This window comes from Anticarsia gemmatalis, chromosome 18 (genome assembly GCF_050436995.1).
Source record: "Anticarsia gemmatalis isolate Benzon Research Colony breed Stoneville strain chromosome 18, ilAntGemm2 primary, whole genome shotgun sequence".
Classification (NCBI taxonomy): Eukaryota; Metazoa; Arthropoda; class Insecta; order Lepidoptera; family Erebidae; genus Anticarsia; species Anticarsia gemmatalis.
The window spans coordinates 11,285,950-11,311,700 of record NC_134762.1 but is presented as its reverse complement, the minus strand read 5'-3'; the positions used below and the strand labels follow the sequence as shown (position 1 = coordinate 11,311,700).

Sequence of the window (25,751 nt, the reverse complement as noted above, 5' to 3'; positions counted from 1 at the left end):
TATCATCAGAACTGTTCAGCAATTTCGTCACAAGGTGAACGTGTTTCGCATTAAGTACGTGACTTTGTGAAGTTACATTTTTACAATATACAAGTAAAATAAGATATCGGGGTCTCTTATATTTCACTCTACCTGTTTTCGATCCCATGGCATTGTTTTTTTTCCTACCCCCTCGATACCCACGTACATCCTCACCGCTGATGATATCCTAGTCAGCGTGTGATCTAAATTATTGTAATAAGCTTCTCAGTTTTACGTTATTTTCTCGTATACCTTCTACTATGTCTTGCTGTCTTAGTACCCGTGAGAAATAATTAACCCTTTACTGGTAAATCTTCAGAGAAATACACAAAAACATTGTTTTTTTAATGTCTTCCCTCTCCTATTTTATTTCCATGAAGAAAGTGTCTTCCCACCTCCTAACTGTTTTGTTGTCCTAGTATTTACAAATAAAAATATTCAACCCTTTCATGTCTCCACGTTTTCGCCGCAGTGATATTATAATCATTTAAATATTTTGTGCAATAAATTGTTGCAACTCCCACCATTTCTGTTTGTATCGGCTGTCAAGAAAATGGTCACAAAATTGTAACGTGCGTTTACCTGATATTTAACTTAAAATTATTGGTGTTATCTTACAATAATACTCCTTTTATATTTCCGCTATTATTCATCCAAATAAAAGACCTATTTTTTGTTGGGTCTTTTTGTCATATCATCTTTGGTGTAAACCGATGACTGGTCCTTTCACTTTTTGACCTGATTTTTTGTGTTCAAAGGGAAACGCCTCTTTTGGGCCGCGTTTTGTTTGACATCTTAACAACCTATGGTTCCTTAGTATATTTTTGAATTAAGTAGCAACAAGACTTTCGCTTTTTTGTTCCCGATACACTTTAACTCCTACATTCTTTTGGTGCCCTGGTGACTGTGAGAACTTTTTAACCCTTTGCTATGTCATCTGTATTCAAAACACATCGTTTACCCTGTTACAGAATTTACGGTACAGTTTACCTAAAAAAACCTTTTTTTGGATGAAACGCCATTTTGAAACTTAGATGGGTAACAGGTAGATGAGCTTAGGTGTGTTATCTTTTAGTGATTAGTGTATGGAGAGCCAAACCCCACTGCCACGTGAGACGAATAGACAGAATAATAAGAAAAAGAAAGAGATAGGAGTAATCTTTGGAGGGTTTTTATGCATATTCAAAGAACACACCCCTTATTGGGCGGGAGCTATGGTGTCTCTACTTCCATGTCGATTATGATACCCTGGTACCTCTGTGAACTACATGTAATTAATTTGTAATTAAAAACCACTAATAATTAACAGAAATCTCAATTCTCTCGAATACCCTTTTTTGTTGATTACTGTTTTAGTTTATGTGTTGAATTAATTTACTTTAATTTTAAAAAGTATTCATTTACTATGTTCCAGAATATTAGCAATAAACATATTTTTTTTTGTAATTAGTATATCTATTAAAGTAATTAATAATTTGTACGCAATACAAAAGAAATCTGGAGGCGCCGGGTATCGATCCCGGTACCTCTCGCATGCTAAGCGAGCGCTCTACCATCTGAGCTACGCCCCCTGACACAAACATACTCTAATCTTACATCAACTTAGTGATACACTCATTACTAACGCATTGCCTAAGGCTAGTTACGTAAAACTAGATCAACACATTCACGCAATGAGAGCCTTTACGTAGGAGAAAGTGAGTAACAAACCAAAGCAGGTTTAGGCATGCTTTAGAAATTACAAACTCATTTTGAAGGTCGAGACTATCGTTTAGTATGCATACATACATAAAATCACGCCTAATCCCTTTAGGGGTAGGGCACAGACCAAAGAACGCCACTTAATACGATCCCTACAAATTTTCATTGCCTCATTCACTCCCATTCATGTTGTGATACAGGACCGCCGGTTACGAGTATTACATACCTGACTTATTTGCAAGACGATATTTCTCTAGTATGCGTTGATGGTTGAAGTACTTGTCAGAAGTTGCTCTGAACTAAATGATGTTGATAAGATCTTTGGCATGGTCAGGTCGATAAGTCCAAAAATTGGTCACTAACCCCACAATAGCAAGAAATGAATGGACCTCGTATCAACTGCAACAACACGTATTTGTAAGGTCGCAATTGAAATAAAAGTCACGTACAGAGAGTGAATAATTGTAATTCGTTCACCTTGTATGACAAAAGTTTGAATGTAGTGCGATTTTTTTGTACGAAGTGTATCAGGGGGCGTAGCTCAGATGGTAGAGCGCTCGCTTAGCATGCGAGAGGTACCGGGATCGATACCCGGCGCCTCCAATAAACTTTTTTACTTTTTTTATGTGTCACTAAAAGTTTTATTTGCTCTCGATGAGGCTGCATTACAATTTTATAAAAAGTAGTAAAGTCAGTCTAGCATAGAAATCGGCCGACCCTTTAAGATTTCGCTTAACGATACTAAAGACGGAAAAGGGTTAAATATTTCCCACCGATACCAGGGTATCAAGCAAGCATAGGAGTTAGAATGTAAAAGTATTGAAGAAAGGGGACGATGCTATTTTTTTTTAATGGGTGATGGTTTTTTTTATTTAGATTACAATAAGCCTTAAACTTGATTAACCCTCGTGACTTACTTGTACGCATATTATAAGATCAATGTCAATTTTTTTACGACACTTCCTTCTTGGTCTCCCTGCAACTAAATTATGCATCGAGTATGAAAGGGTTAAATATTTCTCACGGGTACCAGGATAGCATACAAGTAAAGGAGTATGTCGTTCTAAAATGTAAGGGCGTTCCTTGCCTCCAGCTGTGCATAAGAAACAGGTGGTGTAAAAAAAACAGGTACAGTGTTTTTTTATACAAGAGGCGGGGGCGGCTTCACTGGGAATAGATTTTTTCTTGTAAAATTTTTCTGTTATATTTCAGTAGATATATTTGTGAAAAAAACTGTTTTTTTTTAAAAAAAAAAGACCCGCCACTACTCAAATAATTTAATATTAGGATAAAATAAATTTAGGTACTTGTAGTTCACTAATACGTAGATACTTTTCCAATGCATTAATTTCCTAATAAATAAGTTTCCCTACCGAAAGTTTCTGAATCAAACCCATTTCAGTCTGACTCTATTGACAGTAGCTATATGTAAATTCCTAGCAAATAGCCAGTTCATATTAGTTTCCATATTGGCTGGACACTGGTGAGAGTTCCACGAACTAATCATTAAAGCTGTCGTGGTCTATAATATGCTGTTCTAGAACAAATACAGCTAGCTATATAGCTTCCCAGATTATTGGATTTATTGGTCATAACTATTGTAGTTTTGAGATCTCATACTGGCCACTAAACAATGCTTTTAATTCCTATTCCGTATTCGAAATGTGGTAAAAAGTAAGAGTTGTTGGTAGAAAAAAACCGTGTTGTAAGGGTTTTGGAACCCTACATGGAATGTGCTCCTCTAAAGTTATATTCTCCTGGTACTAATTTAAAATATGATCTACTTTTATAGATACGGATCATCGATCATCTTACGAGCTTTACCTGAATTTTTTTGGAAGTCAATGTTGGGCTCCGCCTACTTTTAAGAAAAAAAACCCTCCCTTTCTTCAATACTTTTACGTTCTTTCTAATTCCTATGCTTGTTTGATACCCTGGTATCGGTGGGAAATATTTAACCCTTTTCCGTCTTTAGTATCGTTAAGCGAAATCTTAAAGGGTCGGCTGATTTCTATGATAGGCCGACTTTAGTACTTTTTTATTAAGTTGTAATACAGCCTCATTGTGCCAATAAAACTTTTATTGACACATAAAAAGTGTAAAAAAAGTTTTGGAGGCGCCGGGTATCGATCCCGGTACCTCTCGCATGCTAAGCGAGCGCTCTACCATCTGAGCTACGCCCCCTGTTACACTTCATATATAAAAACCGCACTGCATTTCATATAGTTTCGTCATACAAGGTGAACGAATGGCGATACTTTCTGTGCATTACTTTTAAACGGTCATTCATTTGTCCAACCTTATTAAGGCGCATATACGCAGCATTATTTTTCTATTTTATATTTCATCTTTCTAAACTTACTTATACTGTTAGTGATGACCAATTTTATTCGCCACATTTACTGAGTAAACAAAATCTGACGAACTCCTTGCTATCCATAATACCCTAGTAAATGTGAGAAATGTGATCCGCTATTTCACATCCCTTAAGTATAAACTTACAGAAAAAATATTCAGTCTTACCCTCAGCAACTTATAAAAAATACTTTCTTAAAACTCAAGCCTCAGTTTTTACGACACTTCAAAGTTTCACTTTAAATATAAGCATGGCACATATTTTGTTTTTCACTCACACTAGTAACTTAGGGGCGTTACTGTAAAGTGCAAAAAAAGGATCTGACTGCACTTTGTTTAGATTTGACCTTCTTGTAACTGCTGGTATCCTAGTCAGACTGAGAACTAAAAATTAAATCAAGCATGAAATGATCGTGAGTTAATAAAATTCCCATGAAGCCATTGAATATAATAATAATAATAATAATAATAATGAAGCCATTGAATATAATAATAATAATAATAATAATAATAATAAGCCCCCTAAACAACCATACGTCCATGTCGAACATCAGACATACGTGGGGGGCGGACACGCGATTGATAAATTACTGGCGCGGCTAACATGGCTCTGGACACCCATAGAAATGGAGACTCGTAATAAAAGAAAACGTATAGGGCCGCTGTCCGGGGGCGATCGCCGGAGCACACCTGGAGTCGACGCTGGGTGTAGCAGCATGCGATCCGTCGGCGGAGTGGAGTTGAATAGGCGGGCTCCCTCCGGGTTAGACCCAAATGCTACAGCCAACCAAACACAGGACAGACTGACTGACTTAGACAACATTAGTTTAGACTCATTCACATCAATAGTTGAACCGTTTAGCCCATCCACTAATTCATACAATCCCACACCGGTGTCTTCCATAGATGAAGATTCTTCTCGTGGAGCACCGACCCCGACCTTAAGTGTTGCGCAGGTGGCTAACGCCTTTTTACCTGCGTCCACCAAGGCTGGGAAACCCCGCGTGCGCATGAGCTGGAGCAAAGAAGTGAATACGTTCATCATGCGCACCTACTACTACATTACAAAGTTAGAAACAGATATGACCACCTACAGAAGACAGCTACATGAACTTTTCACACTGCAATACCCTGAAATAAAAGTTACCGAACAAAGAGTCTCTGATCAACGAAGAACTATTATTCGAAATAAACTATTGTCTCAAGATTTACTAAACAAATTAAAAGAAGAAGTACAAGCACAACTAGAAATAGAATCAGACAATCACTCATATGTTACCTTCAACAGCCAACCTGAAAACACCCAAGACAACCGCGAACAACACTCTACTCTAATACCTCACACACTAACACAAGCACACTCATTCATTCAAACATCAAACACATCTACACAAACAGAATTTATAACACAGTTGCTGGAAACTGAAGTAGACACATTATTAGAAAGTAGTCCACCAGCAGAAGTACATTTACAAGAACTGACAGATAAACTCAAAACAGCATTAACACAATATTCTGGCATGAACCCAGCCTCACGTCCAAAGCTCCCTAAGCTAAAATATAGCTACAATCTAACACAATTAACCAACATATTTAATAATAGCATACTGATCCACTTCCTCACTGACAATATCCAGCTAACAGATTTACACACTATTGTATATTGCACAGCCTTAGTTATTGCAGAAGAACTTAATTACAAAATAACAGATTATATAGGAAATATTGCACCCAAACATAATAATAAGCCTGCGTGGCAAATAAGGTTAGAAAAGGATATAGAAAAACTTAGGGCTGACTGTGGTAGACTTACGCAGTATATTAACAACAACAGATCAAACAAAGTAGTCGCAAGGGTAGAAGCAATATTTAGAAACAGATTAATACACACTAGACACGAAGACAACAATAGAAAACCTGAGGAGTTCCTAGACACACTAAAACAAAAATTAGCTTTAAAAGTAAATAGATTACGTAGATACAAAAAGGCACAACAACGGAAGAGTGACAACATATTATTTAATACAAATGAGAAACTATTTTACAGAAATCTTTTAAAGTCAAATAACAACACGACACTAGATAACGCAAACACACCTACAAAAACTCAATTAGAATCTTTCTGGTCAGGTATATGGGAAGAACAAGTACAACACAATGACAAAGCAGAATGGATTGCAGAAGAAGAAAATAGGCATAATGTAATAGGGGAGATGGTATTTGACGAGATAACAGAACAAGACATTACAAGCATTACAGCTAGATTGCACAATTGGAAAGCACCAGGGGTAGATAAAGTACACAACTATTGGTACAAGAAATTAACAATATTACACAAATATTTGGCTAAAAACTTGACAGATATAGTATTAGGAAAACAGGAAATCCCAGAATTTATTGCAATAGGAATTACTTACATGCTCCCAAAAAGCTCTCACTCTTCGCAACCATCTCAATATAGACCCATAACATGTTTACCTACCATATACAAAATTCTCACATCAGCAATAACCAGAAAAATCACTACTCACATTGAAGACAATCACATTATAGCAGAAGAGCAGAAGGGATGTAGACGCGGACACATGGGATGCAAAGAACAGCTAATAATTGACTCCACTATTCATAAACATGCCACCTCCAAAAACAGAAACTTACACTGCACATACATCGACTACAAAAAAGCTTTTGACAGCATACCACATTCATGGTTATTACAAGTACTAAAGATATACAAGATTAATACAAAAGTAATAGAATTCCTACAAAATATAATGCGTGGATGGAAGACCACTTTGCAATTAAATAGTCCAAACAACACAATTACAACGAGACCCATAAACATTAGGAAGGGAATTTATCAGGGTGATTCCTTAAGCCCGCTATGGTTTTGCCTTGCCCTAAACCCACTCTCACACATGCTACACGCAACCCAGGCCGGTTACTGCCTTAAACAAAACACAGACGACACAACTATTTCACACTTAACCCTCTACCGCATACAAACCCACATATGGTTCGGCAACTTTAGTATTTTTTTTCTTCGTAATAATGCTAATACAATAACTAAATGCATCGTCTACCTTAAGATTATTATGTTGGTAATACAAAAATAATATTTTATTGTCGGTGGTCAAACCTCAATTCCGTTATAATCTCACTTGTATCAGCGCGTGTGCGAAGTTCAACACAGTGTCTTCAAATTCATTTTTCAAAAAAGTTTATCTACATGATACAGGTAAGTTTTGCTTGATAAAAAAATAAAATATGGTGCTATTACTATTCTATTTCAATAATGTTTTAGTTTTTTATAGCTTTTTTGCATATTTCTATCATACTGAAGGACTTTTTCTTGGAAACCATATATGGTTTCGCATGCATTCTTACCAAACTTTGACTTTTTTCTGTGGACCATATATGGTATCGTATGCACTATCAGTTTTTTGTGTGGTGTGCATAGCATGGCTTTTCCTTGGTTGCAGAATGGATCCTGCTCGCTTTTATGACTCTTATAAGCACGTGAATCCTTGAATTTAATTTATTTGATTTTAAGCAAGCAGTTTCAGAACACTTACGCAAATCAGGTAAAGCAGTAAGTATTCGAAAAAGAGGACGTCCCTGTAATCAAAGCAGAGACGGAACGCCTATAAGTTTTACTGGCCATGGAAGTCCTGCTTCATCTAATCCAGAAACACCCAATCGTCCAAGTAAAATAAGGAAAGTTCCTGTCAGACACCAAGAACTGCCGTTGAACTCTGTAAGAACGGACAAAATAGACCATATGGCCGGAATGGATGAAAAACCGACAAAAATGTCAATGTTGCGGTCAAAAAACTTACACAAAATGTAAAAAATGTATGGTTTTCTATGTTACAACGACAAACGGAACTGTTTATCAGATTTTCATGATAAATACTGAAACTATTGTGCGAGATACTATAAGCTCAAATTATTTCCTTATTTCATAGAAACCCATATATGTCATTAGTACTTTTGATTATAATTTGTTTGAATGCATACGAACCCATATATGGTCTTAATTTTTTTTTTCGTTCCTGTAACCGTTTTTTTTTTAATTTCCTTTCTATAGTAAATCTTGTCAGTAAATAAAGGCTCAATAACCATAAAATATTTTTTTTATCGTTTCCTTCATAATTCATGCAGTAGAGGGTTAATTTACATGGATGACATAAAACTTTATTCTAAAAATGAAAAAGAAATGAAAAAACTAATAGACATTACAACAGGATTCAGCAAAGATATTAAAATGGAATTTGGTTTAGACAAATGCAAAACTGTACACATAGTGAGAGGCAAGATACGGCCTGGAGACTTCGAAATAGACAATGAGAACACAATTACAGCAATGCAACCCACAGACCTATATAAATACTTAGGATACAAACAACTCAAAGGTATAGATCACACAGCAATCAAAGAAACACTAACTACAGAGTACAAAAGAAGAACACACGCGATCTGCAACACACAACTGACAGGAAAACACCTTACAAAAGCAATAAACACTTACGCAATACCAATACTAACATACTCATTCGGCATAATAAAATGGACTAAAACAGACATTGAGCAGATAGAAAGAACAACACGCACCACACTAACAAAACACAATAACTTACATCCAAAATCTGCAATAGAAAGACTCACAATCAAAAGGCACCAGGGGGGCAGAGGCATTATAGATATCCATCATCTTTGGCTTAAACAAATACACAATCTTAGAACATTCTTTCACACAAAAGCACTCACAAGCAACATTCATAAAGCTATCACACACAATGACCACAATTACACTCCATTAAATCTCTCGGAAAACACAAATACACAAAACCCAAATCAAATTGATCCACAAACACAGGGCATAGAAAACTGGAAAAAGAAAACACTTCACGGACGACACCCACACGACCTGGAACAAATACACATAGATAAGATAGCGTCAAATAAATGGCTAGATATAGGTAATCTTTTCCCTGAAACCGAGGGCTTTATGATAGCAATTCAAGACCAGATAATTAACACAAAGAACTATAGAAAATACATAATTAAAGATCCTACTGCAACGAATGACAAATGCCGCAGATGCAACGCCCAACCTGAAACGATTCAACACATAACCGGAGCTTGCACTACACTCACACAAACAGACTACACACACAGACACAACCAAATAGCCAATATCATACATCAAAATCTTGCACTCAAACATAACCTCATACAAAACACAAACACGCCATACTACAAATACAAACCTGAGACTGTACTGGAGAACGCCACACACAAGTTATATTATGACAGAGCCATACTTACCGACAGGACAATACACTATAACAGACCGGACATCACGCTACTTGACAAAAATACTAAAACCACTTACCTTATAGATATCGCAGTCCCCAACACCCATAACCTGCAAAAGACCATAACTGAAAAGATCTCTAAATACGCAGAACTGAAAGATGAAGTAGCAAGGATCTGGAAACAGGATAAAGTATACGTAGTACCAATTGTTCTTTCCACCACCGGCGTTATACCGAAGCTCCTCCACCACAGCCTCAAATTAATAGACCTGAAAAAAAACACATATATTACTTTACAAAAAGCAGCAATTTTAAATACATGTAGGATAGTACGTAAATTTTTAGAAATTGAAGAAACTGACATTACTCACCAACACGACACACTACACACCTAAACTCACACACGCTGCATCTACTTGGTACCCACCCGTAGATGCAGTTAAAAACCAGCTTTAAGCTGAGAAAAAATACACGTTTCAAAAATAATAATAATAATTTCGGCAGGCGCCATAGTTCCCGTAATTTCCTAGTTTCCCAGCCCACAAGCACCTCATCCAATAGTCCAAGTAGTTTTCCCCTTTAGTTTTGCCATAGTCCCACACAGTCCGGTGACTGTCCTTGGGTGCATTTTATAGTGTAGACAGGGATAGTCACCGGATTGTGACACCTTACATACTTTTTGAATATTAAAGCTGTCTAAATGGGCCTCTACGTGTTGGCTTCGGCCCCACGCACGCCTTCTAAAAGTCCGGGACTCCATAGTCCCGAGATAATGAACAGACATACATAATAATAATAATAATAATAATAGTCCCCAACACTCACAATATCCAGAAGACCATCACTGAAAAAATCAGTAAATACGCAGAACTCAAAGACGAAGTCGCGAGGATCTGGAAACAAAATAAAGTTTATGTTGTTCCCATAGTTGTGTCTACCACTGGCGTCATCCCTAAATACCTCCATCAATGCCTGAAAATTATTGATCTTAAACCATCTACTTACATAATCATCCAAAAAGCCGCAATCTTAAACACCTGTAGAATAGTCAGAAAGTTCCTGCAAATAGAAGAAAACGACATCACACCACATCACACGACAACACAAACATAAACTCACACACCCTGCATTCACTTGGTGTACACCCGTGAATGCAGGTTATACCGGCTCATGAGCTGAGATTAAAAAACCTTTACCCAAAATAATAATAATAAATTTATTTGTCAAACATGTTGTGTACATACAAAAACCTTAGCTCTACGTATGCAGGATCTTAAAATTGTAATACAGAAACAAACATGTTTGCCATATATAATGGCGTACAAATATATTTTAGTCAGCATATTACAATTGATTAGATTATATAAATTAAAATGTCATTAAATTCGATAATTATACAATTTTAAAAATGTCAAGATGTTAAAAATCATTGAATCCAATAGTTAAAATGTTATTAAATTTCATATTTATAATCAATGTTATTATTCAGACTAATGCGAACATCTCAAAATAAAATTTTTAATTGATTGTAAAAGTGGTGTAAATAAATGTTATGAACTATCGGTCAAAAAATCTGTGATCTTATAATAAGCCTTTTCAACTAAAAATGATTGATGATATTTTTTTTATATTCAAAATAAATACAAATGAATGTTACACCAATTGTTCATAATTTCTTATTATGTATATTATGTTTTGCACTCCTCTAAGAGGCGGGGCATCGCAACGTATCAAGCAAGGTTAACCTTTGTTTGTTGAATACATTTAGTTATCACTGGTCTTTCTTGCAAAATCTTTCTTTAACTACATTGGCATGGGCATTCCTTCAAGCTCATGTTGTCCTAGTTGTAATTTAAACCAAAATCCATAAAAGCAAATCAAGCGTAACTGTATTACCATTATTTCCAATATTAACAATGAATTTACAAATCCTTTTGGGCTTCTGTCATAAAAAAGAGGATGGAAGGAAAAGAGAGAGAGCATCACTGTCTTCAATTGCCTTAACTATTGATAAAATGTTACCTGTTTCGTTTCTTAGTAGTAGCATTCCTTCTCGCTTATGGAACCCTAGTAAGGGTGTGAACTATATAACCACAAACGCAATAGACCGTGAAATTAAGTACAAACATTATAAAAACTGCATAAATTTAGAAAAACGGAAGTTTAACGGAATTAGTTTATTTACTTACTTAATAAATAGTAAATATCCATTATTGATTTCACGGATGATTAACTGTTGTGGTTTTTAGTTCACACCTTGACTAGGATGGCATAAGAAAGAAAGAGCTCGATGTGCCCTGATTGATACAGAAACTCCATGAAAAAAACCTATGGCAAACTACATATGTAACATAAAAGGTATTTTCTTGCCTTGTGTGTGGTCTCGTTCTCCCTGCAGCCCCGCCCTATTCAAAACCGTTGCAAGGACGTCATATAAACTGTTGGCTACTTATAATGATCGTTTTAAATTCAGATAAAAAAAATAACGCTATTCAGAGATTTCACGGATAATTTGCATTTGTGGTTTTAAGATCACACAACTACTAGAGCAACAGAACTTAGGAGGATCTTTAACAGTCCTTAAAGTGTTGTAAAGAAACAGGTACATGATGAAAGAACGAGAAAAAGATACTGTATTCTCCTTTTCCTGGTATTTTTTGTTCGTATTTCTAAAGATGTGGGCTGAACACCCTGAGGGGATGTTACCTGATTTTTTGAAGTGATTTTAAAATGTCTCGTATCCTGTAGAACATCTTCTGTGCTTATAGTGCCCTAGTGAAGGTGTGAACTAAAATCATATCACCGTGAAATTATTGCATTAATATTTGGCATTTTATGGATATTTATCAAAATATTTTTGCATTATTTCAAAATATAATATTGTCATATACTTATTAACGGTTAACTACCACTTTTCAAAGATAAATAAGCACCGTTTGTAACGTTAAAAATAACCTCCTCTAACTCTCTTTAGTCCTGGTACTCATGAGAAAGTTAATCCCTATCCCTGTTCAACTAATGAGCAAGAAAAAAATCTGGAGGCGCCGGGTATCGATCCCGGTACCTCTCGCATGCTAAGCGAGCGCTCTACCATCTGAGCTACGCCCCCTGATAACTAGAGTATTAAAAATACAATCATATCAAAAATGTTATGACTCACATGACGTTGTACGTGATTTCTTCATTATTGCAACTTATTTCACAATGTGTGTTTTAGTCGCATCGCAACACGTATTTTGTAGAGCTATTTAATTTAATTTAAACTGTTTGTTTTAAATTCTGCTTTAGTATTGTAAAATTCATTTTAAGTCACAGATCCCCAGTTTTAATCTGACACCTTATTGTGCAGACTAAAAGCAAATAACGTGTCTGTAAAATTAGTGAATAATGACCATGACACAAAGTTTCCTTTGGCATCGTGTCCTTTGTGATTTTGTCCCGACACAAAGCAGATTCGGGCGACCACCACCTATTTCATGACAGCCTAGTAGCGGTGGGAAATTATTATCACAAATTATTTAGTACAGGGAATACCTTATTTTTGAACGTTGCTTTGATTTATGCGGTTCGATTCCAGTGTCAGACAAAGTGTTAGAAAATACAGTAATAATAAACGTGAAGTTAAGAACGAATGCAATGGCTTTGAGAACAATTTTGAAACGATTTGGAACACTATCAAATCTATACTAAGTAATAATGATATATTTATTTGTTTGAAAGACATGAGTGTGAGGTTTCCGAAGACGATGTCCAGGACAGAGCGAAGTGGAGGAGAAAGACCAGGAAGGCTGACCCCACTACCATATGGGATTCATAGCATGGAAGAGTGATAAATATTTGTTTAAAATATTTTTTTAGTAAAAATTGAAAGTATATTTTGTCTATCATGCAAAATCTACTCAACGGATTTTCACTGAGTCCTAGTATACATATAGTATAGAACCTAAATTAACACAATCATGTAAGGACTTGTAACCCGGGGCCCGGGAAATGTATCATCACGCGGGCAAAGTAGTGGGCAGAAAGTAATCTTTCATACATCTGTATCTATATCTCATTTCTTTTGAAGAATAAAACAGGAGTTACCTTCCGCAAAATAAGAAATCTCGATTCAAATATTCACGAACTAGTAGCGCGAAATCAAAGGATATCGTATACAAATAATATAACAGGCAGAGATTTGATATTTAGTAACCTTTTCACGATTCGTTGGATACCAAGTTAAATATCGCTCACATTGTTTGAAACAAAGGCTCTTTGCTCGTGTAACTTTCTTCTCAGAATGGTTACATTAAATTCCTTTGCGTGGGTCTTACGAGAGCTATAAAAGATTAATGTATCCTACTGTCATACCAGTGAATCGTTACAAACGAATGAAGTACTGACCTATTTTAACACTGTTCAATTTTTAGAACAATTCGTAGTATTTTTATGTTTTAAGTATTTTCTTTATAAAAAAGGCAAATAATTTTATTGAAAGAAGGCAGTCAGAATGCTCCCAATTAGGCCAAATTTAGTGTTTTTTTAATCTTAAGATAAATAATCTGTACATACTGACAATATCTCATTAAAAGTCTAGTACAGGACTTAGTTTTTTAACCATTACTGTTCCTGAGAAATAATGTGTTATAAATTGTATTTATTAATATCGTACATTATTTTTATTTACTAAATCATTTTAAATCAGAAGATAAACGCGCCTGATAAGGAATTGAAAATGTAATTTATTTGACCGTTCTAAATCAATTGATAAGGTACATACATCATGGACTTACCACAATCTATATCGCTAGGATTTATAGTGTTTTATAGCACAATATAACACCTCTATTGGATATAGAAGTAATTTATAGCAGGTTGGATAACACACGCTGAGTGGCCAAGCGAAAATGAACTTTCTGACCAGTGAAAAACTTCAATGTGAACTGCTCATAATTGCTTGAACTGTTCTTGCCTTTTAGCAAGGCTATTTTTACGATAGTGATTGTTTATTTTCAATTTAATTGTATCAGGGGGCGTAGCTCAGATGGTAGAGCGCTCGCTTAGCATGCGAGAGGTACCGGGATCGATACCCGGCGCCTCCAATTTGTATCCTTTTGGGAGAGTTTTTTTATTTTTGTAGTAAAATTTTCACGTTATTTATGTGGGCTTTGTTATCAAAATTGTTGAATAATTTCAGTTGTTATGTTTAATTTTCAAAGGTCATGGATACGCCTACACTTGTGCTATTATTATAACTCTCGTTACTTATTTAAGGATAATTTATATTATAAGCTTCACCTGAAACAATGCTTTTCAGACTAGATACTTGAACATCTTTGACGAAGTTAAATGTAGGAATTAATGAATGAATGAATGAACATTTCGACGCTCTACAATACTCTACATTGATAAGAAGACACAAAAGATTAGGAGTAAAATTCGTGCCGTGAAAATAAGGAATAGTTACAAATAGATCGAAGTTTCATATCTTGTAAAGTAGTAACAGAACGTTTACAAAGATCTTAGACAGTTGGTATTGAAATAATAACTCTATTAACACTAAACTTTCACCCATCATAGGACTGATTATTAGACAGGTTATTTTATTAACAATAATAATTAATTTAGTGCTAAATATAGAAATTCCTATATTTATTTACTTATCTTCTGTATATATAAAAGTTTACAGGCGGGCTTAATGCCTTAGGCATTCTCTGACAGTCTACTTTAAGGTCGTGCAAAGATAAAACGAAGAACCTACTTCGTTTGATATAACTAATAATGTATAGTAATTTTTTTTCATAGGGGTAAGGTGGTACCCATAGTGGGTATGCAGAGACCAGAGAACTATATATTAATTAATTAATTATGCTTTTTAAAGGGCATTCCTCTCACGCACTTTCAACATTTTGATAAAACTTGTATCAGCTTTGCGTGAATGTAATGTTGATCTAGTTTTACGTAACTAGCCTTAGGCAACGTATAAGTAATGAGTGTGGCTTTAAGTTGACGTTAGATTAGAGTATGTTTGTATCAGGGGGCGTAGCTCAGATGGTAGAGCGCTCGCTTAGCATGCGAGAGGTACCGGGATCGATACCCGGCGCCTCCAGAGTTAAATCTTTTTTTATATTTTTGTGGAATAATTTCAATACATTACAGTTCAAACGATAGCTATCTGTTCTAGACCATCGTAAAATAATTAGATAGTTATTTAATTATGTGATGGTTTTGAAGTGAAATCAAATGATTTATATAGGTAGGTATTTCGGTTTAAAAAATCAAGAAAAAAAGTCGATGCAAGAGATTTTTTGACATTTTGTAGGGTAAAATGAATTTACAAAATAATTGAGAATCATATATTCATACATTCTAACTAATACCTCACAGAGATTTAGATATCATTGTAATACTCGCATGACAATGTATTTTCAACCCCCGTCGACTGATTCCCGGAAAATATCGCGAACGCAGTGACGTTGTGTGAACGTATAATATGACATTTATATCCGCGGGTTCCCGGAATATCTATTATTAGTTTTATGAAAGGTTTTCTTGTAATTCCAATTACGTTTATTTGTCTCAATATCACAATCGCGATAAGTAGTGTCTTCATAATCAGTCAAGAATAACCCCAAGTTGGTAGTTAGACTTATATTTCGTTGCGGGTAAGCAGGGCTGCTTACTTCTTACGACTGTCTAACATAGTGATCTATTAACGCACAGCCTTAACTACTGGACGATTCGGGCTGTCATTTGGCATGCAGGTAGATGTTACGACGTAGCCACCCGCTAAAACAGGATTTTGATAAATTCCACCCCAAATGGGATATAATAGGGGATGGTAATTGGTATGAAAATACTGTCCTAAGTCACAAATTATGCGGTCAAAGTCGCGGGCAAAAGCTAGTTGGAATATGAGCCGTGATATTACAAATATGTATTAGAATAGTCTTATAGAAGCCAAGATAATATTACTAAGTTAAATTGCTTTGTATTGTTCGTCAAGTGAAAGGTGCGTGCGTAATTACGAAATGTCAAATGTTGAACTACTTTATATTGCCTTGGACAGCACGTAGTACTGGCGTACGGCCAATATACAAGGCTTATTTAGTTTTGTAAGTAACGGGGGGCGTAGCTCAGATGGTAGAGCGCTCGCTTAGCATGCGAGAGGTACCGGGATCGATACCCGGCGCCTCCAGATTTTTTATCCCGTTTATTAGTTCCACAGGATAGATATTAATTTCACATGAGTACCAGGACTAAAGAAAGTTGGTGGAGGTCGTGTTAAAATTTATAAAGCGGTGCTTTTTTTTCTTTTTGAAACGTGGGAGGGAGCATAAAATACTGTCAGCTGTGTTCTCATTGAGAGGTGGAATAACTTAAAAATATGATTTATTAATTCAATAATTTCACGGTAATATGATTTTAGTTCACACCTTTACTAGGGTACCATGAGTAGAGAAGAGGTTCAACAGGATACAAGACATTTCAAAGCACTACAAAAAATCAGGTAACATCCCTCGGGGTGTTTCGATCATATCTTTAGAACGATCAACAAAAAATACCACGGACATTAGAATTCTGTTTCACTCTCTCACTCTTTCACTATGTACCTGATTTTTTCAATATTTTAGGTACCGTTGAAGATCCTCGTTAGTTCTGTTGTTCTGGTACTTGGGTGATCTTAAAACCGCAAATGCAAATGAACCATGAAAGAGTTTCGTTTTGACGCTAACAGGGGGCGTAGGGCAAAAGATAGCACCAATTCACGATGCGACAAGTACCGGGAGATTTTTAAATGAAAATTTTGTGTAGTTTTTTTTTTCAAATAATGGCAATTAATTTACAAAATTGCACGGTTTCATATTCTGAGTAATTAATACATTTTTTATTTATTTTGAAGTAAAATTACCAACAGAAAAGTCTCAATAAAAGAAAATGCAGCTTGCAGCTACAACTCTGTTACTACTATTAATGAAAGACGATGAAGTCATTTTCTTAAATTTTCCAAATAATTAACATTAATTTTATTCTTTTCCGTCTTACCTCGACTATCTGCATAGTTCCTAATATCAAAAAGCAAACAGTCAGACATTTCTGTACACATGTTTAACGCAGCCTCTCTCTGCCATCTTGTTTGATGTAGCTCGGACACACGACATGTATGAGTTTGACCATGTCGTTCATATTCACTACACAGGAGCACTGCATATATACTATACAAGTTGCTACATACAGCTTTCGTAGAATAAGTTTATCTTGGTAAATTATAGAGCGTGGATTTTGAAGGTTGCTGTTATAAATGACTTACTTTAAGCCGCGACTTCATTCGCGTTTAAAGATTTCCCAGGGTATAGAGTTTTAAATGGTAATGCAGTTTATAAGTTATCAGTGTATTTTTTTTTTTTAATTCGACTAGTAGCTTTTGCTTAAAAAATTGACGAACATGCATACATGCTCAACTTTCGCAGTTATAATATTAGTAGAATACAGAGAAACCTAATAAATGTTTTGCTTGTTCCGAAATACAGAACACTCAAAATTTCTGCAGGAAATCTCTTGAATAACAAAATCATAAAGATGAAGAATATAATGCGTGAATTCGTTTCAGGAGTTTAGTAGAATATCCCACTAATGTTTTTATTTGTTCCTAAGAAACCTACATTCAGTTTTCAAGGTATACTAAAGTTGTAAATAGTGTGTGTTGTAGAGTTGAAGATAAACTCGTATTGTTCGTGACGTATCATTTATGAAGACATGTAATAGACCTGTCAACTACCGTACTTTAGAACTTGTACAATTGGAAACTACAGCAAAGAAAACGCGTCAACAGTATATTTTCTGCAGACGAGCTATATTATTTTCAGGAGGTATTTTGTACTGACTGCTGAACTGATTTTGGTAATGCCTTTTTAAAAGCTAGTTATTGTTTTGTGAAGGAATATGGTGAACATTGTATGAAAGTATTTTTTAATTATAACAATTTACAAAAAGATATGATTGAGTGTGTGGTTTTCGAAGACAATGTCGAAGATAGATCGAAGTGGAGGAGAAAGATTAGGAAGGCTGATCCCATTACCATATGGGATTCATAGCATGGAAGAGAGAGAGAGAGGAAGATTAATTAACAAGCTATATAATATGTTAGTAAACAAATCTAACCAAAAACATTTTAAGCTTATAGGTATATCGATTTAAACAAAATAATTATAAATTTGTTACAAAACAAATATATCAAACGTATTTCGATTAATATCACATGCAAACCGTAATATCCAAATTCAACAGCCTGAAGCAAAACAATATTTATTTAGCAATTTATTATATCGAGTGATATTTGCGACCATTGCTAAACATTCCCTCGGGAACATTTTGAGCCCATTGTAGAACGAACCTGTCGGTGTTTCTGTTCAAACATTGTACAGGGGATTTGAAAGCATTTCAACAGCAACTGGATACTACTGTTGTGTTATGTGTTCCTGGTATTTCTCGATGCTAATAGTTGGCCATGTTTGATTCCGTTGCTAATTAATCTGGTTCGGGGTTCTATTCTCTGGGCAGAACAAGTGTTTTGGACCTTTCTGCTAGATTTGAACTATTTTATCAAAATTGTTCGTGTAGTTTAGGTAATACAGACATGTAGTTAGTTTCGTTATTACGTAGCGCTTTTAGGCCATGCCTAGTTAAAAAAAAAACAAGTAAAAATTGTATTATTTAATTAAAGGTAAAGAAATTACAAGCAAATTATACCTTACCGACATGATTTAATGGAATTCAACTTTTGTCCCGAATTTTTAATTTTTTTCCTATCTATTGTCGCGAATACGATTTCCTCCCCTTTTTCTTATAAATCGTTCGGTATGAGAAATCGAGTGCAATTATTACAATCTGTTCGTGTAATAGATGATTATTACTTTATTTATGCGTCTTGTAAAATATCGCTGTTTTGTGTACCGCGCGGGACTCGGGGTCATAAAAAATCAGCCGAGTGTTTGATGAAATTTGGTACTGGTAACTTAGATTTATTATTTGAGAATTTATCGTTCCTTATTTGCTTATTGGAAGAGAAGAAACATTATCACATGCAAAATCATTTTATGAGTTCCGTATTTACCGTTTAAAATTAATTCAGAACTATTTTATATTCCAAAAAAAGACTGACTGAATAAAATGACGCTCTTTTATCCCGTATTTGCTCAATTATTCTCGGAACACTAAAAAGTATGAAAACAGACACAAATAAATACAAACTCGTACAAAATATAACCGGCAATAAACCAAACTGTGGCTCATAAAACAACACAAACGTGACTTTTCAACAACAAATATCGCCACAAAAATTCAACATTAATATTTCGAAAGCATAATCGCGAAACCATTTTAGCATCCCGGGTATAGCATTAACCGGGACACTGGCGGAGAATCCCGGACACGGGAATTACGCCGGGATTAGCCACGGGCGGGATTAGCCCGGGAACAATGGCGGGCGATTCCGTGACAGATGGACTTCCCGTATTGTTTTGTTGGCACGTTTTTTTAACGTCACGTGTGCACGTGAATTATGGAGGAGGCAGTGGACTTGATTGATAGGAGTGAACGAAGGACTCATCCTGTTGAGTACACATACGACCTCTACTTGTAATGTAACGTTTCGTGAATGCTTGATAATGTTTATTGCTTATAACCATTTGATAATATTTTGTTGGCATTCCATACTGTTATTATGTATCCCAGAATAACTCCAAAGTTCGTTTATTCGTATGGATTAAGTTCTTAATGAATTAATATGTACTGACTTTAAATGAAAGTATTTTACTGTGTCTTATTAGCTTCTACGAAATAGACCACAATTTTTGGGAGGATTCTTCTTTCAGCACCTATGGTTTCTATACCATAAGCCATGGGAAATAGGGAATCGCTTAGATGTTGAAACTATATCTGCTGAAAAAAGATGTTAAAAGACAGAATAGAATTTTTTGGATCTCAAGAATACTTAACAATAATAGTAAATCAAGAGCAGAATAATTTCACATCTTAACTAAAGCTTTCTTTACACTAATCTAAACGCAATACAGCACATAGTAAATGTTTCACATACTGGTATATTCGGTGGTATAATTTACATGATTGCCAGTCGGCAGTCGTTAGTAGGTACATCTCTTAATGATTACACGTAGTTAGCTACACTTATGAAATACGCCAAAGGATGGGCTTTATATCTTTTGAAATGTTAAGACTACTTTTCTTTGCTCTTTTTAAAGACTTTTCCAGCTTTAAAGAGTAAAAGATGAGTGAAATATGTCTTTTAAATTCATGGAAACTTTCGTTCCTTTTGAGTTATCAAGGATTGGTTGCGAAATTATGAGCTATTTTTGTCATGATATCTATTATTTAATTTTACGTGTATCAAATATTGATATTTGTATTATATCAAGTGCTCTATAAAAGATACTTAACGGCGAGCTATTATTTATTTATTAACAGGTAAGCGATTTAAACTTAAGTGCGCGCTCAAGGGGCTGTGGTTTCGCAAATTTCCTCCTAAATTAATATTCAATAGTTACCAAGCTCGCAGGAGTTGCGAGGGGTGTTCGTGACGTATCAATGGAACGAGAGGCATGGAGAAATTGAACACCTGTAATCTTATTATTGCCTGGTAACGTCATGGGATATTTATGGGTTTAATTTACCTCTCCGTAGAAATTAAATTGATACAACCACTATTATTTCACTTTACCATAGAACTTCTATGGGTTTATTTAAACAAGCTGTACCGCGTTGGTTTCTGCGTCTTTCATTTTACTTTGAAATAAGGCTATGTACTTTTTGTATTGTGATAAAGATATTTTAGTACTATGTATTTGTAAGGTTCAATAGTTTCAGAGACAAATTAGAGCAAACAAACCGTCAAAAAAGAAAAAATAATTTCTTAACAACCGTCATTATGTATTTTATGTTTTTACTAAAAACCCTGTTATAATCAATATACGTACAAAATGAACTATTTAGAACCAATTACTTTGCAGATTCAATTGCATTGAACATGCAGTCTCCCAGTACATCTACATATCATACATACATAATTATCCAAACATCAACATAATATTCTATTAACACCAGTTACCAGGGACGCATAATTAAAGACAGATGAATAATCGACTACCAGTCGAATGCGGCGATGAATTTACAAACTAGCCTGGGTTTAATAATAGCTTTACAACCTGGTACAGACCTAATCTTAATTACTCATTCACCGTTCACAGGGTTAATATACCTACTTACATACTATTACATAAAATCACGCTATTCATTGTGGGTCCCGGTTGTCATTTTCATCGAACTTTAACAGTCATTACTAGTAGTCAGAAGCTTGAAAGTCTGAGAAACAGAATTGCTCACGGATATCGTGTTATAACCGTGGTAACTGGGTTGTGGATTTCCGATAAGCAGTCGTTCCATGTAAAATATTGGTATTGAAATGCATCCGGGGAGACTGGAAGCTGACTCCAACATGGCGACATTACGACCTTTCAAAGCAGGCTATATAGTTAAGAACAAAGGAGTAAATAAATCCTTTCGGTTTATATAATTTTGTGTGTTTTTAAATTCAAATTAACATAAATTGCCAACAAACACTAGTCAAAATAATTATTATACTTTTTCAACAATTCAAGTTTAAAGACTCTTGAACAAGTGAAACAGTCTTAAAGAATGGTTGAAGGAAAGTTTCAAGTTCAGTTTTGGTTCTGACGTTCTGTGAATAGTACGGATAATTTATTTTTTAAAACAAAATGATCATTAAGATGTTGCTTAGTTTAACATTCTTTAGACGATTTGCTTTCCTGACAATGTTGACCTTTGTATGTCAGTATATGGGCGAAGGCCTTCTCTTTTTTCCTAATCTGACTATCCTGTGACACCGCTAATTAAACCACGATTAATCTACGTTGACAAATAGCGGTCCTGCATTATAAGAAGCGTGTATGTGAATTAAGCAAGATAAGTTTGAAAAATCGTACCAAGTGGCGTTCTCTGGCGACCTTACCTACTCCTATTGGAAAATGGCGTGAAGTTATGTTTTTCTATTTCCATTTTATAAGATTCCATGCCTTCAAAATAGGCATGAGTCCAAACCCAACATTGATTTAGTAATTAGCAAATTTGAGCTTATGTAAGTTCCCTTATACCAACCGGCTGTTATACATTTGTCCACAATGTGCCTATGTGCTGCATTGTCGGTTCCTCTCGTTTGAATTCATAATTTGATTTGAATTCGTTACTAATATATCAATTAAGAGCTAACGAACCAGTGCAATGGTTTTAGTAATAGAACGAATTTTACGTAACATGTTCCCGATTGCTCCCATATTGCAATTCGATCGAATCGTCGGGTGAAAAAATAAGATATCCTAACCTTTAATTTTCAATCGAGACCCGTTACATTATAATATTTGAGTTTAAGTAGCGAGAGTTTTGAATAGTTAATGTTTCCATGTTATTTTTAAGGGCGTTGTAAGTTACATTATATTAGTAATCTTGATCCTTTTAACTATTTCAAAGGATTATGGTTGTCAGTAAGTAATTAAACAAAAACCAAAATACATTAAGATTGTCTACCAAATCAAGCTATATTTCGTTAATTATATTTGATTTAATACTCTCAAGGGCTTAAGGCCCTTGAGAGTATTAAATCAAATCTTTACCTTCTTAATTTAAGGTTTTAGGATAAACCAATCATCTTATATGTTGTCTTTGGAAATTATGGTATTGTTATAATATAATGATTTTTTGTTGTTTTGTTACAGATTTGCTCATCGAGATGCTGGGAGTGCTGGCCAGCTACAGCGTCACGGTCAAAGAGCTGAAACAACTGTTCAGCGCTATGAAGGCTGTCAACGGCAAATGGGTAATCTATTATACTTCCATATGACTTATTTATATTCTCCTGGTACTAGCTTTTAAATTATTCTTAAATCGTTTTTTTTTTCACTTTTGTATCGAAAATGTACCTAATTGACTGCATCGTGTTTGCAATGTTTATTTATAAATAGGAAAAAATCTCCAACATGATGAAAAACTAATGAGAGTAAATTGTAGGTATCGCAGTGTGTACCAGTAAGGTTTTAGGTACCAGTTAGAATAGAAGAAAGCGAGACTTTTGTGTGTAGTAATCTCCGTCGTTCGCCTAACCTGGCATTATATTATTATTAAGGTTTCCTAAGTCAAGGCAGGTAAAAAAATACTAGAAATGTAACAATATTTTGAAGAGAACAAATACAATGTTTTCGTCACCTTTGTCTTGAACTAAAGGCAATAAAAGTGAGATAATAGTTCCCGGGCAGCGTGTCTTGAGAGGAACTTCACTCTGTAGCACCTCCTCTCAAGCCACATGACCTCTTCACACGGTCCACGCCGCTCTAGTGGGAAACATTCCTTTTTTATTGCCACTATACACTTATTTTTAGAAAATATAACCCGAAACACTAGCTTTGCAGTACACTTTTGTATATTACATGTAAAAAATGAAGATATTAAATGTACAGAGTACAGACACATTGTTGTATTTAAACAATATGCTTTTAAAATGTTGTACATCAAAAAATATTCACAACAACAAATAAATTCTTGACTGATAGCGGCTCATATTTCATACCAGGTATCAAATTTTTATACCGGGTTTATTACATTTTTATCGTGTTTCATAAACAAAAACGAGGTGACAATTTAAATCGCCATTACAAAGTTCGATGTTAACCCGAAACCGTTTGGACATAAATGCCGGCTGCCGCCCCCGCAAAAACCAACTAATTCTACCAGGCTGACATAAACTAGAGAGGGATATGGGAAGAACACGAGTAAATGCGGGAGACTACGACCAAACGTGCAATTAGCCGCGCCACCAATGCTTTTCAAATTTGCATCGCAGTGCGGCGATGCGGTAATTAGCCGGCGGAAACGACAGTCACTTTGTGTTTATGATTGCCTTGTACCCAGTATAGCTTGTCCTTTGCTATTAGAAATCGCTTTATAGTTTGTTGTAATGAAAGATGGTTCAAAATAATAGCGCTATAGTAAACCTTGCCCAGCAGTGGGACAACAACAGGTTTTAAAAACTGTAATAAAGCTATTGGCGACTAAAAAGACTGGCCAGAAGTTAACCAGCTCTTTTCATTGGCCCGGCCTTCCGAACCGGCGGTAAATTCACTTACCTACTTATTTTGACAGCCGTGGCGGTATTTGACCTACCTAAATGAAAATAATTTGATTTTGACTTTAAATCTCGACGTTTCTTTTTACAATAATACCGTGCAGCATTTAATTAGTTAATAGTACTATGAAAGGAAGTATTAGGTATTATATAAAAGCAATAGAAACTCGAAGATATTCTTCGTGCGATTACGACAGTCAGGCTTATAAATTTTTCTCAGTTATAAGTTGGCGTAGAATCTTCCTTTATCGAGCACCGTAACTGCCAATATCGAGAGGGTTTACGTCGCAGTATTTTAAAACTTTCAACTTGAAAAGTATTTTTTCTTTTATCTATAAGATTAAAAATGTTCCGAGTCAGCTTAGTGAAGTAATTACATCGTAACAAGGGGAAGGTAGGGTCGTTTTTGTTTTTAGAAATATGATTTATGAAGTCTATAATTTAAGAGCCAATATTTATTAGAAAAATAATTGGTTATTCGTTTTAAGCAGACAGGAGTGTGGAATACTTAGTTACTTAGAAACTCTAAAGTAAATATAATTATTGGAGTGTTTCAGAATTTCAGAATAAATTTAACCATGGTACAGTAAGAGATCGAACCCGCGATTGAACAAGCAGGCAGTCGTATATACTTGCACAGTTAACATCAATTGAAACGTAACCTACATTTTTTCAATAGCAGAACATCTTATTTACAACTCTATAAATATGAATTCCTGGTACCTATTGTTACATGAAATCAATAAATCGTATTTCTATTCCAGCCCCGGCATTCTGCCAAGCTGCTGAACGTTCTCCGGCAGATGCCCCACCGGAACGGACCGGACGTGTTCTTCAGTTTCCCCGGACGGAAAGGATCGGTACGTACCATTGTTATTTATAATAGAATCGTTCCGGGACCGGACCGGGTGTGACTCGGCTTATTGAATGACCACGCTCGATATTTTCACAATGAGGAGCGCATGAATGCGAGGAGGTTTTATATTCTACCTGGATTACGTGATCCGATTTAGGTTTAAGCTATTTTAAAAGCGTATTGGTTATCACACTCGAATTACTGGTTTAATGTTAGCGTTTGTTTCGTTACGCGAACTGTTAACTGAACTGCAAGTAATTGAATTAAGCTGAGAAAAGCTGGAAGAATCCTTCGTTTTGTTCTTTAT

General features: G+C 35.2%; 1 protein-coding gene and 7 non-coding genes across 17 annotated transcripts in view; 5 read left to right on the top strand and 3 right to left on the bottom strand.

Annotated features, from left to right (window-relative positions):
- rg (A kinase anchor protein rugose) overlaps positions 1 to 25,751 on the top strand; it is a 399,649-nt gene that overhangs the window by 128,307 nt on the left and 245,591 nt on the right. For all 10 annotated transcript variants that reach the window (XM_076125868.1, XM_076125867.1, XM_076125875.1 and 7 more), the window contains exons 4-5: positions 23,186 to 23,286; positions 25,353 to 25,448. In XM_076125868.1, the coding sequence (XP_075981983.1) occupies positions 23,186 to 23,286; positions 25,353 to 25,448 (197 nt within the window). The remainder of the gene's footprint in view (positions 1 to 23,185; positions 23,287 to 25,352; positions 25,449 to 25,751) is intronic.
- On the bottom strand, positions 1,520 to 1,592 carry TRNAA-AGC (transfer RNA alanine (anticodon AGC)). Its single transcript has one exon. It is a non-coding gene; the product is annotated as a tRNA-Ala (tRNA).
- On the top strand, positions 2,253 to 2,325 carry TRNAA-AGC (transfer RNA alanine (anticodon AGC)). The gene has a single exon. It is a non-coding gene; the product is annotated as a tRNA-Ala (tRNA).
- Positions 3,834 to 3,906, bottom strand: TRNAA-AGC (transfer RNA alanine (anticodon AGC)). The gene has a single exon. It is a non-coding gene; the product is annotated as a tRNA-Ala (tRNA).
- Positions 12,435 to 12,507, bottom strand: TRNAA-AGC (transfer RNA alanine (anticodon AGC)). The gene has a single exon. It is a non-coding gene; the product is annotated as a tRNA-Ala (tRNA).
- Positions 14,410 to 14,482, top strand: TRNAA-AGC (transfer RNA alanine (anticodon AGC)). The gene has a single exon. It is a non-coding gene; the product is annotated as a tRNA-Ala (tRNA).
- On the top strand, positions 15,417 to 15,489 carry TRNAA-AGC (transfer RNA alanine (anticodon AGC)). Its single transcript has one exon. It is a non-coding gene; the product is annotated as a tRNA-Ala (tRNA).
- On the top strand, positions 16,506 to 16,578 carry TRNAA-AGC (transfer RNA alanine (anticodon AGC)). Its single transcript has one exon. It is a non-coding gene; the product is annotated as a tRNA-Ala (tRNA).